The 13,740-nt window shown below is 50.8% G+C and overlaps 1 protein-coding gene across 1 annotated transcript; it reads right to left on the minus strand.

The window, feature by feature from the left end:
* Positions 1 to 1,530: 1,530 nt before the first annotated feature.
* On the minus strand, positions 1,531 to 10,614 carry C19H19orf81 (chromosome 19 C19orf81 homolog). Its single transcript, XM_060083093.1, has 5 exons — positions 10,548 to 10,614; positions 4,128 to 4,200; positions 3,905 to 4,025; positions 2,586 to 2,725; positions 1,531 to 1,726 (listed from the first exon to the last, which is right to left on the minus strand). The coding sequence occupies exons 1-5, from the start codon at positions 10,612 to 10,614 to the stop codon at positions 1,531 to 1,533; spliced, it is 597 nt and encodes a 198-aa protein (XP_059939076.1).
* Between the last annotated feature and the right edge of the window lie 3,126 nt (positions 10,615 to 13,740).

The following is a 13,740-nucleotide window of genomic DNA, read 5'->3' on the forward strand; positions in this document are numbered from 1 at the left end:
GTTCTTGTCAGCTCCTGGGTGACTTTTTCCATCTCCCTGGGGGAACTCTACTACCTCTTTCTTTCTGCACACTCATCTCATTGCACACGCGCTCTTGGGCTGTACTGTTGTTTCTTTTCCTGGCACTTTTTTTTTTTTTTTTTTTTTTGGTCCCGAAAGACCAGCTCTTCCGGTCATTCACACTCTGCCTATTCTCTTAGCTCTTTCTGCTCTTTTTCTCCTTCTGCCAAGAGAAGACCCTACGCACACTCACTTCTTGCCCACTTTGCTTCCACACTTCCTCCTCTCCCTTCCCGGGGCTTGGCCCTCTCACCTCCCCTCCTCTCACTCTCCCCAGCCTTCCGGTCCATCCATTTTGCACGAAGACACCGCTCCCTCATCTCCTAACCTTTCTGTCTCTTCAAGAAACTCCTCCCTCCAGCATGGCTGTTCCTTCCTGCACGCTTCCCCCTCCCTTTATTCCTGGGGCTTGGGAATTTTAAGCCACCCCTTCCCCTGGAAAACCCCCTCCCCTACTGTGGGCAAAGGGGGGAGGGCATCGCCCTCAGGTCCCCTCCGCCATGTTCAGCTGCCAAAGAAGAGAGCTCCCCCTCCTTCCCCCAATCCCATTCCCCCTCTGCTGCCCTCTACCCCCGAGGCGGGGGCGCTCCGTCCATGGGGGGAGGGTGCTTGCAGCCCTCTCCCCTCACCACGTCAGGGATCTGCGGGGAACCTTGTGGGAGGGTCGTGGGAGGGGGGAGGGATGGCGAGGAAGGGGGCGGAGGTCACGCTGGGCCCCTACCCGCCCCCTCCCCCTTGTCCGCAGGATGCCCCCCGTCCGCAGGGGGCCTGCGCGGCGCCCGTCTATCAAGGGCTTGTTCATTCTGGATGGGTGCCGCGGGGTTGGGGAGGGTACGGGGGGGTGGGGAGGGGGGAGGGGAGGTTGGGGTGGGGAGGGGGAAGGGACTGGATGGGGGGCAGCGCGGGGCGAAGAGAAGAGACAAAGCAAAAAGAGGAACGATAACAAAGGAAAATACAAAAAAAAAAAAAAAACTAGAACACACACGAAAAAATCCAGAAAAAAACCTGAAATAAAAGCCCGAGAATTGTCTTCCAAGGGGGGTGTGGGAGGAGGAAGAGGAGGGGGGCGGATGAGGACGTCTGGTTCTCGCTGGGACAAGGATCGCACGCGTTCAAAGCCCCGGTGCCCGGGTCTTCCCTCTCTCGGGCCTCAGAGTTCATCCCTCAAGGGAGTGGGACCCAGGCGTCCATTTCCAGGGACTGGGGGAAGATTAGGGAGGCGGGATTATATCATGGGGGCTCGTCCCTACCCCCCATCACCTCCCACCCCCTGACTCCCCACCAAGATTTTGCAGAGAGAAATGGCTTTTGTACCAGGTCATTCTTTATAATTAAACTCACAGTATCCACCCCCTCGAGCCGACCCCGCCTCCTTCCTGGGAAGGCGACGCCCCTTTCCTTGGGGATTCCGGATGGGTCGCCCGAGCCCGCTGGGCGGTGCGCAGGCGCAGCCGGGGCCCGCCCCAAACGTCAGTCTTCGTCGGTCGGCTCCGCCCCCAGAGCCTCGAGCATGCGCCGTCGGACCAGCGAGCGGCGCAGGTGCAGGCGGTAATCGCCCAGCAGCAGTTCGTCGTGGCGCACGAGAGGGTGCTGGAGCCCGCGGAGGCGGAGCCCCGAGCGCAGTAGGCGCGAGCGAGTCTGGAAGTCCGTGACCGTGATAAGCCACCTGCAAGGGGGCAAGGCCAAGAGGAGAGGTGCGGGGCGGAGACGGAAGGGGAATCGCTGGCTTTGATTGTCCCAGAGTCCCTGCCTGGTCCCTGTTCGTTTACCAACTCCAGTCCCTCAACCCGTCACTACATCCCTAAACTCTCCAACCCTGCACTCTCGCCGAGCTCAATCTGTACTTCGACCCTCACCTGGGTCAGTCTAGGTCCCGTCTTCTCTCTCAGCCTGGCTCTGTCGAGGCTCCATCTTTTTAAACCGCCGCTCCAGGGCCTTATCCTCATCCAGCAACTCCAGGTCCCCCCACTTCAGTGTGGCCCAGCCCCGCCCCCAACTAGACACTCCAGGCCCACCCGATCACTGTGGCTCCGCCCCTGCAAAGTGCTCAGTCCCGGCTACGCATCCGCTCAGAGCTGATTCCCATGCTCCGACCACACACCTCGGTCTTGCGCATCCCCTTCACCACCTGGGTCACTGAAACTCCGGTTCCTCACTCCAAACCCCACCTTCTTTTCCGATCTCACCTGACCCTGCCCCTTCACGGCGCCCATTCTCGCCCTAGCCCCTTCTCGGCTCTCACTCTCAGCGGGGTCTGGATCCTTATACCAACCACGCCATTCTCCGGGCGCCCCTGGCCCCGCCCCCTCACTGCCCTCACTTCTCCGCCCCGCCCCTCACGGAGCTTACTGTTGGCCCACATCCCCTATTAGCTCCCGGCCACGCCCACTCAGAGCCTCCGCCCCGCCCCACCTCTCGCAGCCTTCACTCCCCTCCCGGCTCCCCCATCGCGTTCACCGCGGTCCTGCCAGTTGCGGTCCTGCCCCTCCCGGCCGCTCCAGGCCCTGCCCCCTCCAAGGACTCACCGGTTCCGGCGCCCAGCAGTCCCACAGATGACGTTCATGTTCTCAAAGCGGATGCTGCTCACACGCCCGCTCTCTATGGCCCCGGGTAACTCGACCTCCAGCGCCTCCAGCACCTCCAGGTGGGTAAGGTCCTCTTCAGGCTGGGGATGTCAGAGAGAGAACCTCAGTCAGTGACACCCGGAGTTCAGTCCGGGTGCAGAAGTCCCCACCCGAGACCCCACCTGCAGAACCTGCCACAGCGGGGAGGATAGGAATCGTTCAGGTAGAAAGGCCATTCTGGGTCATTCTCCAAAAAAAAAAAAAACCAGTTCTCACCAAACCGATTTGCCAAAAGTCAATGAACAGCTGACGGAATGATTCACCAATTTGGCCAACTTTGCCAATCTACTGAAAACTTTTCCAGCAACCTGCGTCGGATGGCGAGATTTTGGCAGCCCTTGAAGATTTTCGCAAGGATTTAAGCCGTAATTTTTTCCTTTTTTAGTCATATTAACATTTTAAGAACTATTCAGTTCTCAAAGAATAAGGATCGTAGGAGGATTTGACATCTTGTCAATCTATTTTACATTCAGAAACATATATTGATCATTAACCACGTCTTGAGTCTGAGATTACCATGTCGAAGGCGATACCATATGTCATGACATATAAAATTGCTGAGAAGCCACAGTGAAATCATGAAACTGGTCACCTCCAGGAAGGCAAGCCTTGGATGCATATGTTGGGTGTGTGTGTCTGTGTGTGTGTGTGTGTGTGTCTCATGTTGAAAAACAAAGAGGAGGAGCAATAGGGTGGTTATTGGTCCCATAAACAAGAACAGCAATCCCTGTGTTGAGGTCAAGTCACACAGATGAGCTGAGGGAACACTTCCGAGGCTTGTGCCTGGCAAGCCTTGTTTAATTCTCAAATGGGTGAGACCTTAATAGATACCTCTTCTGAGGCAGGAATGCCCAAAGGATCCGTACACCGAATAACCATGTCACTGAATCTGTCCAAAAACGGGCTTTTTGAAATGAATTTTTGCGATATCTGTAAATTTTACAGAATTTCATAATAGGTGGATTAGCAGGGCTCCCTCTGTCCTCAGCGTCCCCTCTCTCTGCCTCTCGGTCTCCCCTCTGGGATCAACAGTGATAAATTTGATGATGAACCCTTTGACAAATTCACAATCAATTTTCAGCCACTTATCCTGGTGCCAAGCCCACAGCTGATAAGCTGCAGAGCCTGGATTCAACCCCTGTCCACCTCACTTCTGAGCCTGTGTCCTTCCCACCATGCCACCAGGGACCTGGGCTCACGGGGGTGGGGGGGACACTCACTGAGGTCTCCATGCACAGACAGAGGGGCTGGGCAGCAGGTGGCATGGGGAACTTGCGGATGCATGGGAGCTCTCGGTCCAGTGCCTCATATTCTGCAATGACCTGGCGCAGATACTGCTTCCTGGGAAGACAGCCAAAGGACAGGGACCTCCCAAGTCAGGGGTCCACACCATCGCACTCAGAGGAGCTGAGATCAGAAATCATGGGGCCAGGGACCACTCACGAGGATTTGACAGGTCTGCCTAGGCTCCGAGCCTGCGTCTCCTGCAGGGTCTCTAGGTCCACAAGAAGTGCTCCTGTGGATGGAAAACCCAGTATCAGCTGCCTTGAGCACTCCTCGCACATCATTCCACTTAAATAGCATCACCAAATGACTGTCCGTGCCACCACCAGGATAGCTCTTATGCCAGTTATTAAGCTGTTGTCTCTCAGCCCGAAACTCCAACTTACACCACCCAGCTGTCCGATACCCCAGGGCTGGGACTCTACCAACCCCATTTCCACTCGGACAGTTGGGGTCCTGCTAGACTCTGCCAAAAGGGGGTGCTAGCGGGAAACTGCAAGTCAGGAGGAAAAGGAAGGGACTTGCTCCTTTTTGCTTCCTATTCCAATCATCCCAGCCTAGCTTCTTCACTGCAGCAGCATTTGAATCTAGTTTATGATTTTTCCAACACTCTCAGAACTGGCCTCCTGATTGGAACTTGATTCATAACAGCTCTCAAATCTGGGCTCTTCTACACAACCCCTCCATCAACTAATTTGTCTCTTTTATGGCCAACTGCTAGTTGTCCCACATAATCCATTTCCCCTTCCTCTACAATCCTAGCTAGAGTTTTATCCAGCTGGAAACAACAGTTTCCAGCCTCCCTTGCAGCTAGGTGTGGCCATATGACCAAGTTCTCGCCAACATTGTTAGCAGAAGTGAGGGGTGCAACTTTGGAATCATTTGCTTAAGAAAAATTTTCTTGGCTTAGACTCAGTGCCCCTTCCCTTGGACTGGAATGTGGATGTAGCAATAAGCCAGCTTTATTCTTTCTAGAGATGATGGAGCACCATGGGTCCCTGTATTCTCGTGGGGCTGAGATATCCCACCCATCCAGACCACCCTCCTCCTCTTACACAAGAGAGAAACCAACTGTTTTCTTAACGCCATTGAGTTTGAGGGTCTCTTTGTTACAGCAGCTGAAAAAAGCAGAAAGCAACCCCTGACAGCTGGCCTGGCACTCCCAGATAGACCCTGGTGACCTCCCTTTGGACACAAGGAATTTCACAGAATACCAACAGCAACCAAGGTCACTCTGTGACCATGATGGACCAAGATAAAAATAAGATCCCTCTGGAGTCATGTCTCAACACAACATCGACACTGCCCAAACCACAAAACTGACCAAATATCCCCCTCTTGGCTCAGAGCTGATGCTGCTTTTTTCCCAACCAGTGTTAGTGCCATTCTGATTGCTCTCATGTCATGGACTTGCCTCTGCTTCCTGCCAGCATCCGATTCAGAGCAAAGCCTGCTTTCCTGATTCCTCCCCAAGTCACCTAACTCAGCCCAGGTCTCTAAAAACCTCTTACTCAGACATTGATGTGTTACTATCTCCCTCGTTCAGTAAACTCAGTGGTGTGCTGGTAAATGTCCTCTCCCTCTCTCTCTCTCTCTCCCTCTCTCTCTATCTCTCTCTCTCTCTCTCTCTCTCTCAGCATCTGCCAGTTTTCATGGTCTCAGTACTCTCACCCTGACCAATTTTATGCTACCCATGGTTTTCACAACCAGCTTGCAAAATTCACCACTCAGGTCTTGTAAGCTGGGACAGGCTGTCTCCAGCACAGGGCTATGTCCCATCTATGCTCCTAGAGGTCTTTGGCTTCAGCACATCAACACAGCTCAGCTTGTACCATAGTAAGCCCCCAACTCTGGTCCCTGTTCTTCCACCTCCCATCTGTTTTGGCAGGGCAGCTAGGGTGATCTTTTCCTCTCAGCACCACCAGAGGCTTACAAACCACCAGAGGCTTCCTCTTGCCTTCAGGATAAAGTTCTCCCTGTTATGGGGACTCATTCCTCAATGTGTGGTCTGGGGAGCATTTCAGGGTCCACCCCAGACCTATTGGGTGAGAGTCTGCGTTTTAGCAAGATCCCCTTTGAGAAGCACCTGCCCTGCGTGTGGTCACTCTGATGACCTCTCTGATCATTTTTCTCCAGCCATACTGGCCTCCCTTTCATCCTTCCAACATAGTAATCTCCTCCTCAAATCTGTCCACTTAAAAATAATAATAACTATGTGTTTACAGCCCCCTTTAAAAAGCCAAGCACCTTTTAAAGTTTTTTTCCCACTGAATCTTCAAAACAGCGTTCTGAGATAGTGTAGTTTAACAAATGATGAAACAGAAGCACAGAGAACTTAAGTGACTTGCCCAAGGTCACACAGGCCAAGTGATAGAATCAGGATAAAAATCTAGGCACTGGATCCAGAATCTGTGCTCTCAATCCCCCAGTCTGCTGCTACTCACCCCACTATTGTCTAGACAACAGCTTCCTAACTTCTCAATATATATCTCTCTCTCCCTCTTCATTCACCCCATCAGAAGCATTTTGAAATGTAGATCTGACCACATAGCCATCTCCATTTCCTCAGAACCCTCCAAGGACTTCTCATTATCATTTGGGATAAATTAAGACCAAGATGACACATGACCAGACCCTGCTTATGTCTTAAGCCTGATCAGACACTGTCGTCCTCCTCACTTGCTGCATTCCAGAAACATTGCCCTTCTGTGACTTGAACTCTCCATGCTCCCTCCTGCCACAGGACCTTGGCACATGCTATGACGCCACGTGGAACTCTCTTCCCCCTCACTTAGCTCATCAAGTCTCCCTAAGTGTGTGAACAGTTCCTGTCATGAACTCATGACACCATGTATTTGCTCTCATCACGGTTGCAATTTTACATTTACTTCTATGAGTCTCTAATTAAAATGTGGGCAACATGAGGTCAGGGACTCGTCTTTCGCTCTTGGCATCTAGCAAAGCGCCAGGCACCTAGCTGTAAGTATTTATTGAATAAAGACTGAAGGAATATAACCATCAAATGCAATATGTCAACTCTGGGTCTTAATTAAAACAAACCAACTGTGAAAAATAAAATTTTTAAATAATTAGGGAAATTTAAATATGTACTAGGTGTGAGATGATATTCAAGAAAAATTGTGAATTTGTTAGGTGGAATTAATGGCATGATAGGTCTGCTTTCTAAAAATCCTTAGCAGTTAGAAACACATGCTTAAGTATTTATGGGTGAAAAGGAATTATGTCTGGGATTTTCTTTAAAACAAACTTGTCCTATAGAATGTCCCCCCAGAAAGTGTGTGTGTGTGGGTTGCTTAGATGAAACAAGATTAACAAAATGTACATTGTCTCTATTTTTGTGTATGTTTGAAATTTTCTATAATAGAAAAAATCTTTTAAATGTCTATCACAAGTAACTTAGAAATAAAATTATATGCCCTGGAAATGTGTGTGAAATGACTAAAAAACTGACTCTAGCAGCATCAAAAGTGTATGTTTAAAATGTGAATAAAACTGTTTCTCATGAAATGTGGCATTAGAAATAAAGATTTCTAAATTACAACCATGATTTTAATATATTTGTTTCAATGTATATGTGTAACTTAGTAAAGGTATAACTTTAAAAACAAATACTTATTGAATAATTGAGGAAACACGACACTTTCAAACTTCAGCAGGCATCTCCAAGGCCTCCTGTGTGCCTTGGAGAATGCTGCAGACCAAGAGATTAATGAGACCCCAGCCTGCCCTCCAAGAGCTTCCAGTCTGGTGGGGGAAGTGTTCACTGTAAAGGTCAATACTTGCTACAATGGACGTGTCATGAGGTGGAGAGGAAGCCCAGTCTGGGGGCAATCAGGGAAGGCTCCTTAGAGGAGGTGATGTCTACAGCAAGACTTAAGGGATAGGAGTGGGATAGGGAGGATGGGAGGGAGGCTCAAGAGGGAGGGGATATGGGGACATATGTATGCATATGGCTGATTCACTTTGATGTACAACAGAAACTAACACAGTATGTTGAAGCAATTATACTCCAATAAAGATCTATTTTTAAAAATAGTGAAAAAAAAGACTTAAGGGATAAAGGAGGAGTTTGCCAAATAAAGAAATGGCAGAGAAAGGGATGTTTTATGCCGAGGGACCACGGGGTGGACGCAGGGGGTGGGTGCTAAGGTCTTTAAGCAAAAGAGAATATTCCCAGAATTCTCTTCAGGTCCAAGGCTAAGGAGTGCTTATTGCCATTGTAGATTATTAATTATTTGTTAGATGGTGTGTTTCATGTCTGTCTTCCTTGCATGAGAACCAGCTGGGTCGTTTCATTCATTACTATAGGCAAAATACGTGGGACCCATAGGCTTTCTAATGGCCTAAGCCAAAGTTTGCAACCTGACAAGCTAAAAATGTTATTGGTTCCAAAACACCACAAAGAAAACAACAAAACTGAAATGAACAAATATGGATCTGCAAAACGAGCCAACTGGTCAACTCAATTTCACTCATCTTTTCTGGAGCTACACATAAAATATACTTATCAGATGGGTGCCTCAGTCTAGGTTAGAGATGATGTGGGGTGGGGCGTCTCCAAATGAAAGAGATCTTCAAGGACACTAAAAGAGACTTGAGGACAGAGAAACTGTCTGTTTTGCCACTAGAGCATTTGCTATGCCTAGCCTAGCACCTGGCACAGAAGTGGTGCTTATAGCCGACACCTAGAAAGGAGACCCCCTCAGCCATTCCCATCCTTCTTCCTCCATTTGAGGAGTGTCCATTCCCCACCCATGCAACCAGGTGAGGCTCACCAAGCCCCAGTATCCTCAGGGATATCCCATCCAGTGTAAACCAATGCCTTCTGACCCTTACTGCTCATCATAATTACCTGGCAAGCACTCCAAAACTATAGTTGCTATAGGTCCCCCAGCGCTAGAGATTCTGGTTAATTGGGACCTGAAGTAGGATTAGGTATAGGTTTTTTAAAAAAGTTTCTCCCACCTGATGCATAGCCCCACTGACTAAAATAATCATGATAATCTCGTTCCTTTTGCCAGGGATTGAGACAAGAGTGAGTGGATGACTTAGTGCTGGCCAATGAGATGTGAGGAGAGATTATTTGGGGTTCTTAAAGTGAGGACCTCTGGAAGTGATACCTGAAACTGTGGCAGCCATTTTGTAACCATGAGGTATGCAAGCTGGTGTACAAAGGGGATATATCCCAGACCAAAAAGCAGGGACATAGAAACTGGCTTCTCGGTGACATTCACTGAGCTGCTGACCCAACCAAACACAAACCCTGATCCACCTCTGGGCTTCTTTTTGAGTGAGACAATGACTTTCCTATTTTTATACTGCATTAAGTCCGATTTTCTATCACCTGCTAGCCAAATGAATCCTCACCAAGATATTACTTGAGAAACGTTGAATGAGTGAGTGAATGAATGAGCTGTGCTAAAGTAGAGTGGAAGTAGGGAACCCTGGAAGATGAGCCTGTCGGCTAGTGTCAAGCCACACCGGCCCTCAAACACCAGCTTGAGGGGCTAAGACTCTATCCTGGGAGTGATGGGCAACATGGGAGAGCTGTGAGCAAGGGAGAGACAGGGTTAGTGCTGGGTGTCAGGAAGGCTCCTCTGGAGCTATGTGGGGGATGGGCTGGAGGGGAGAAACTGGAGACCAGAGAGTTAGGTGGAGAAAGGGTCCAATGGAAGAGGACAAGACCTGAGCTGGGGCTGAGGGGAAAGAGAAGTAGGGACAGGGCAGAGAGAGGAGGCGGGAAGATGGGGCTGGGACGGATGGCTGTGGAGGTAATGGGAGCCGGGGAACAATGCCTGGCGTCTAGACTGGGCTGGCAGTAGCACCGTTCAAACATGGGAAGCAGGGAGGAGTGGCTTTGGGAGAAGATGCTGAGGTCAGTGTGGGAGACAAGGAGAGTGCGAGGGACCAGGGCAGGGAGTCTATGGGGGATAATGGCCTCAGAAGAGTTGTTATGGCCCCAGAGATTCATGGGAAGTGTAGTTCTGGGTCCAGAACATTGGTCAGGGAACTGAAAAGCCTCATGGGAAATGTAGTTTGAGGTCTAAAGGGTACTGCTCAGGAATCGGGTAGACATAAGAATTTGGGGTAGCTCTTTCTTTGGAAGGCCAGTGACTCACTTAAGGTCACACTAAAAGCCAGGGCTGTGACACAATGCTCATATGAAGGACCCCAAGGGCTTCCCTGGTGGCGCAGTGGTTGGGAGTCTGCCTGCTAATGCAGGGGACACGGGTTCGAGCCCTGGTCTGGGAAGATCCCACATGCCGCAGAGCGGCTAGGCCCATGAGCTACAACTACTGAGCCTGCGCGTCTGGAGCCTGTGCTCCGCAACGAGAGGCCACGACAGTGAGAGGCCCGCGCACCGCGATGAAGAGTGGCCCCCGCTTGCCACCACTAGAGAAAGCCCTCGCACAGAAACGAAGACCCAACACAGCCAAAAATAAAAATAAATTAATTAAAAGAAGGCTCAACATTAAAAAAAAAAAAAAGAATATGAAGGACCCCACCCGCCCAACCCCACACTTGGATACAAACACACAAGCAGACACGGCTCAGTACCTGCCTCCCTGTGCATACTGGGGTTGCCCATAGTGGAGGAACAGAGGGCCTCCACCTCGTGTTGCATCCTGAGAAGGTGGGTAGGGGTTGTCTCAGGAGGATGGGGAGAAGAGCTCTGATGGGGTCACCCACCCCAGCTCCTTCTCCCCGCTGCTGCTTCCTCCTTCTTGTCTTTGAAGCCCCGGGGAAAAAAAATATGGAAGGCTGAGACAAAAAAGAAAAAAAATATGGAAGGCTGAGACCACATGGAAATCCAGTTTCCCTTAGCCTCTGGGGCTCCCTGTGTGCCCCAATTATTTCTTTCCCCCTTTCCTGCCTCCTCCTCCATGCCTCCCAGTCTCCTCGAGTTTCTCCCCCCCCCCCCCCGCCCCCTCGCACTCTCTTCCTCATCCACACCCCATCTCTCTGCCCCGCTCCCTCCCTCCCTCTCTCCCCATCTCTTTATCCTGATTTCTCCTCCTCTCTCTCCCCATCTCTCCTCCACTCTTTCCCTTGATTTCTCTGCCCTCTTTCTCCCCACCTCTCCCCTCCCCTTGTTCCACCTCCCTAGTCTCCTCCATCAGTTTCCCCAACATCTCCCCAGCACCCGTCCCTCTCTCTCTTCATCGTTTTCTACCTCTCTCTAACCCTATCACCCCCTCTCTGTCTCCCTACCTCTCTCTAACCCTATCACCCCTTCTCTGTCTCCCTACCTCTCTCCCCATCTCTCCCATTCTCCTTTTGCCCTCTCTCCCCATCTCTCTTCTCTCATGGCTGCCTCTGCTGGGCTCCTTGGCTTCCCTCCCTCTGTCATCCCTTTCCTGTTCCCACTTGCCCTCCACTCATCCCAGTTTCACACAGGAACTGGTTAGGTACAGGTGAGATTCAAACGGAAACTGGGTTCTATGTGGGGGAGGGAAAGGTGAGCAGGGGGCCTGGTTGCCATGGTACCTCCAGTGGATGGGGGAGGGGCTGGGGGCTCCTGAGCCCAAGGGCAGGAGTGAAGGAGTTTACCCACAGAGGTGCCCACTGGGCATCCCTTCTTTGTGTCTGCAGAGCTCCCAGCAGGAACCATGGGAGAGGAGCCCACACTTTTTCAGTTATTTTGTCTATCTTCCCAGTCTGTCTCTGTTACCTGTATCTCTAGTCTTCTCTCGAATTCATCTGGTCTCTGCCTTAACTGTCAATTTTTCCTGCTTGATAAACATGGAATCTCTGCTTGCTAGGCAGTAGCACCTTGATTTTCTGAGTCATCTGTTCAGGGATGAGCTTAAAATTCAACGTAGGATACAGATTCAACCCTTGGACTTTTGCCGGACCTGTTACAAAAGAGGATCTTTCTTTTCCCAGTGAGGTTGCCAGGCTGGTCGGAGCCTAGGTTGGAGCTGCTGGGGGCCATCACATCGCCATATGGGGAGAGAGCCTGCCTGAAAGCAAAGACAACACGAGGAAAGCAGAAACCAAAGATGCAGACAGATTCCTGAAGATGATTGAGGACACCTAGATCTAGCTGTGCCTCAAGCCCTCATCCACCCAATTAATTCCCTCTTATGCTTGGGTTATTTGCGTTTCTGTCATCGGCAATTATAACAGTCCAGACTTAAATGGACTAATTTCCAGACCCAGTTCCTCTGTGGCCCTGACTCCCTGTTGGCAACCTTATGTCTTTTTCTCTCCCATCAGGCTGTCCTTCACTTCCAGTTGCCAAGTCCATCCCCACAGGACAGGAGACATCTTTCATTCTCACGACCACAGGCGCACCTGGCCCCTAGAGCCCAGCAGTCTTCCAACTCTATCCCTTCTGCCTCCTGACTCTGCTCTTCTTGTCATTCCCACAGCCCGACGCCCACTCAGGTTTCAAGGTTTCCTTCCTGGACCCTCGCCCCAGCCTCCTTCTTGCCCTCACATCCTCCAGTCTCTCCCGCCTCATTCCCCTCCCACAAGGTTTCCAAGGGGTCTTTCTGCACTTGGAGATGACCCTGCCCCTCCCCTGCTCTCAGCCCTCCCATGGCTCCGAGCTGCATGATCTGGTCCCAGCTTCCTCTCTCACCTCATACCTTCAAACATTCTTCAGTCACCTTTTATTAATTACTTTATTTAATTAATCCCTCCCACCCCTCGCTCCTGTCTCCACTCTCCACGTGCTGCCTTCTGCCCTTTTCCCAGCGCCCAAACGCCCTCATCCTTTCATAAGAAGCTCAAGTGCCCCCTCCTCCAGGAAGCCTTCTCTGACTCCTCCTCCTACCAGGTGTGTTTTCTGTCTCCATCCTCTGCACGTTCTTTATCTGCTCTTTTTTTTTTTTCAGACCTGTGAACACTGTGCGCTCTGCCTGTCTTGCTCAGGAATTTGGGTCTGTGTCTGCCTCCCCCTCCACACCAAGGGGCCCTGACTCATCTCCGGCTCTCCAGCATCAGGGAAGTGCGGAACATGTATGTTGAATGAATAAACAAGTGACGATTTTCCTCTATCACTGTGACTCACACTCAGTACCCCCTAAGCCCACTGCCCTGTGTCTCTTGGTCTGCATGAGGTAACATAGGATGAAGAAGAGAATATGGACTCTGGAGTCAAACAGGCTAGCATCCAACGCCATGCCCAGGCTGTGCAAACTTGGGCAAATGTCTTTCCCTCTCTGAGCCTTGGTTTCCTCATCTCTTACCAATAATGCTGCCTTGAACGGCTAATGGTGCTTAAATAAAGCAAGATACAGCAAAGCCTCCGCATGTGAGCCAGGCACACAGGAGGCACTCAGTTGAAGGTTGCTCCCTTTCCAGTGTTCTTTATCTCTGTGACCAGCTTTAGCTGCCTCTTCTGGACCTCTCTCTTCTTCCTTCTTTGGGTGTCTTTGTCTTTCTCTATCTCTCTCTGTCTCTGTCTCTGTCTCTGTCTCTCTCTTTCTCTCTCTCTGCATCTCTGTGTGTGTGTGTGCGCGCGCGCGCGCGCCTGGCTCTCTCTCTCTGCATCTCTGTGTGTATGTGTGTGTGTGTGTGCGTGCGCGCGCGCACACGTCTGGCTCTCTCTCTCTCTCTTTTTCCCTCTGGTGTCTTGGTCCTTTAAGTTCCCATCTCTCTGTGTCTCCATTATTTTTCTCCCTCTCTCTACCTGTCTCTGGAACCCTTCCTCATCTCTCTGTGTGTCTGAATTTGAATTTCTATATCACGTGCCTCTGACTTTCTTTGTCTCTCATTCTCTGTGTCTCTATACCTTTCTGCA

This window comes from Mesoplodon densirostris, chromosome 19 (genome assembly GCF_025265405.1).
Source record: "Mesoplodon densirostris isolate mMesDen1 chromosome 19, mMesDen1 primary haplotype, whole genome shotgun sequence".
Taxonomy (NCBI): domain Eukaryota; kingdom Metazoa; phylum Chordata; class Mammalia; order Artiodactyla; family Ziphiidae; genus Mesoplodon; species Mesoplodon densirostris.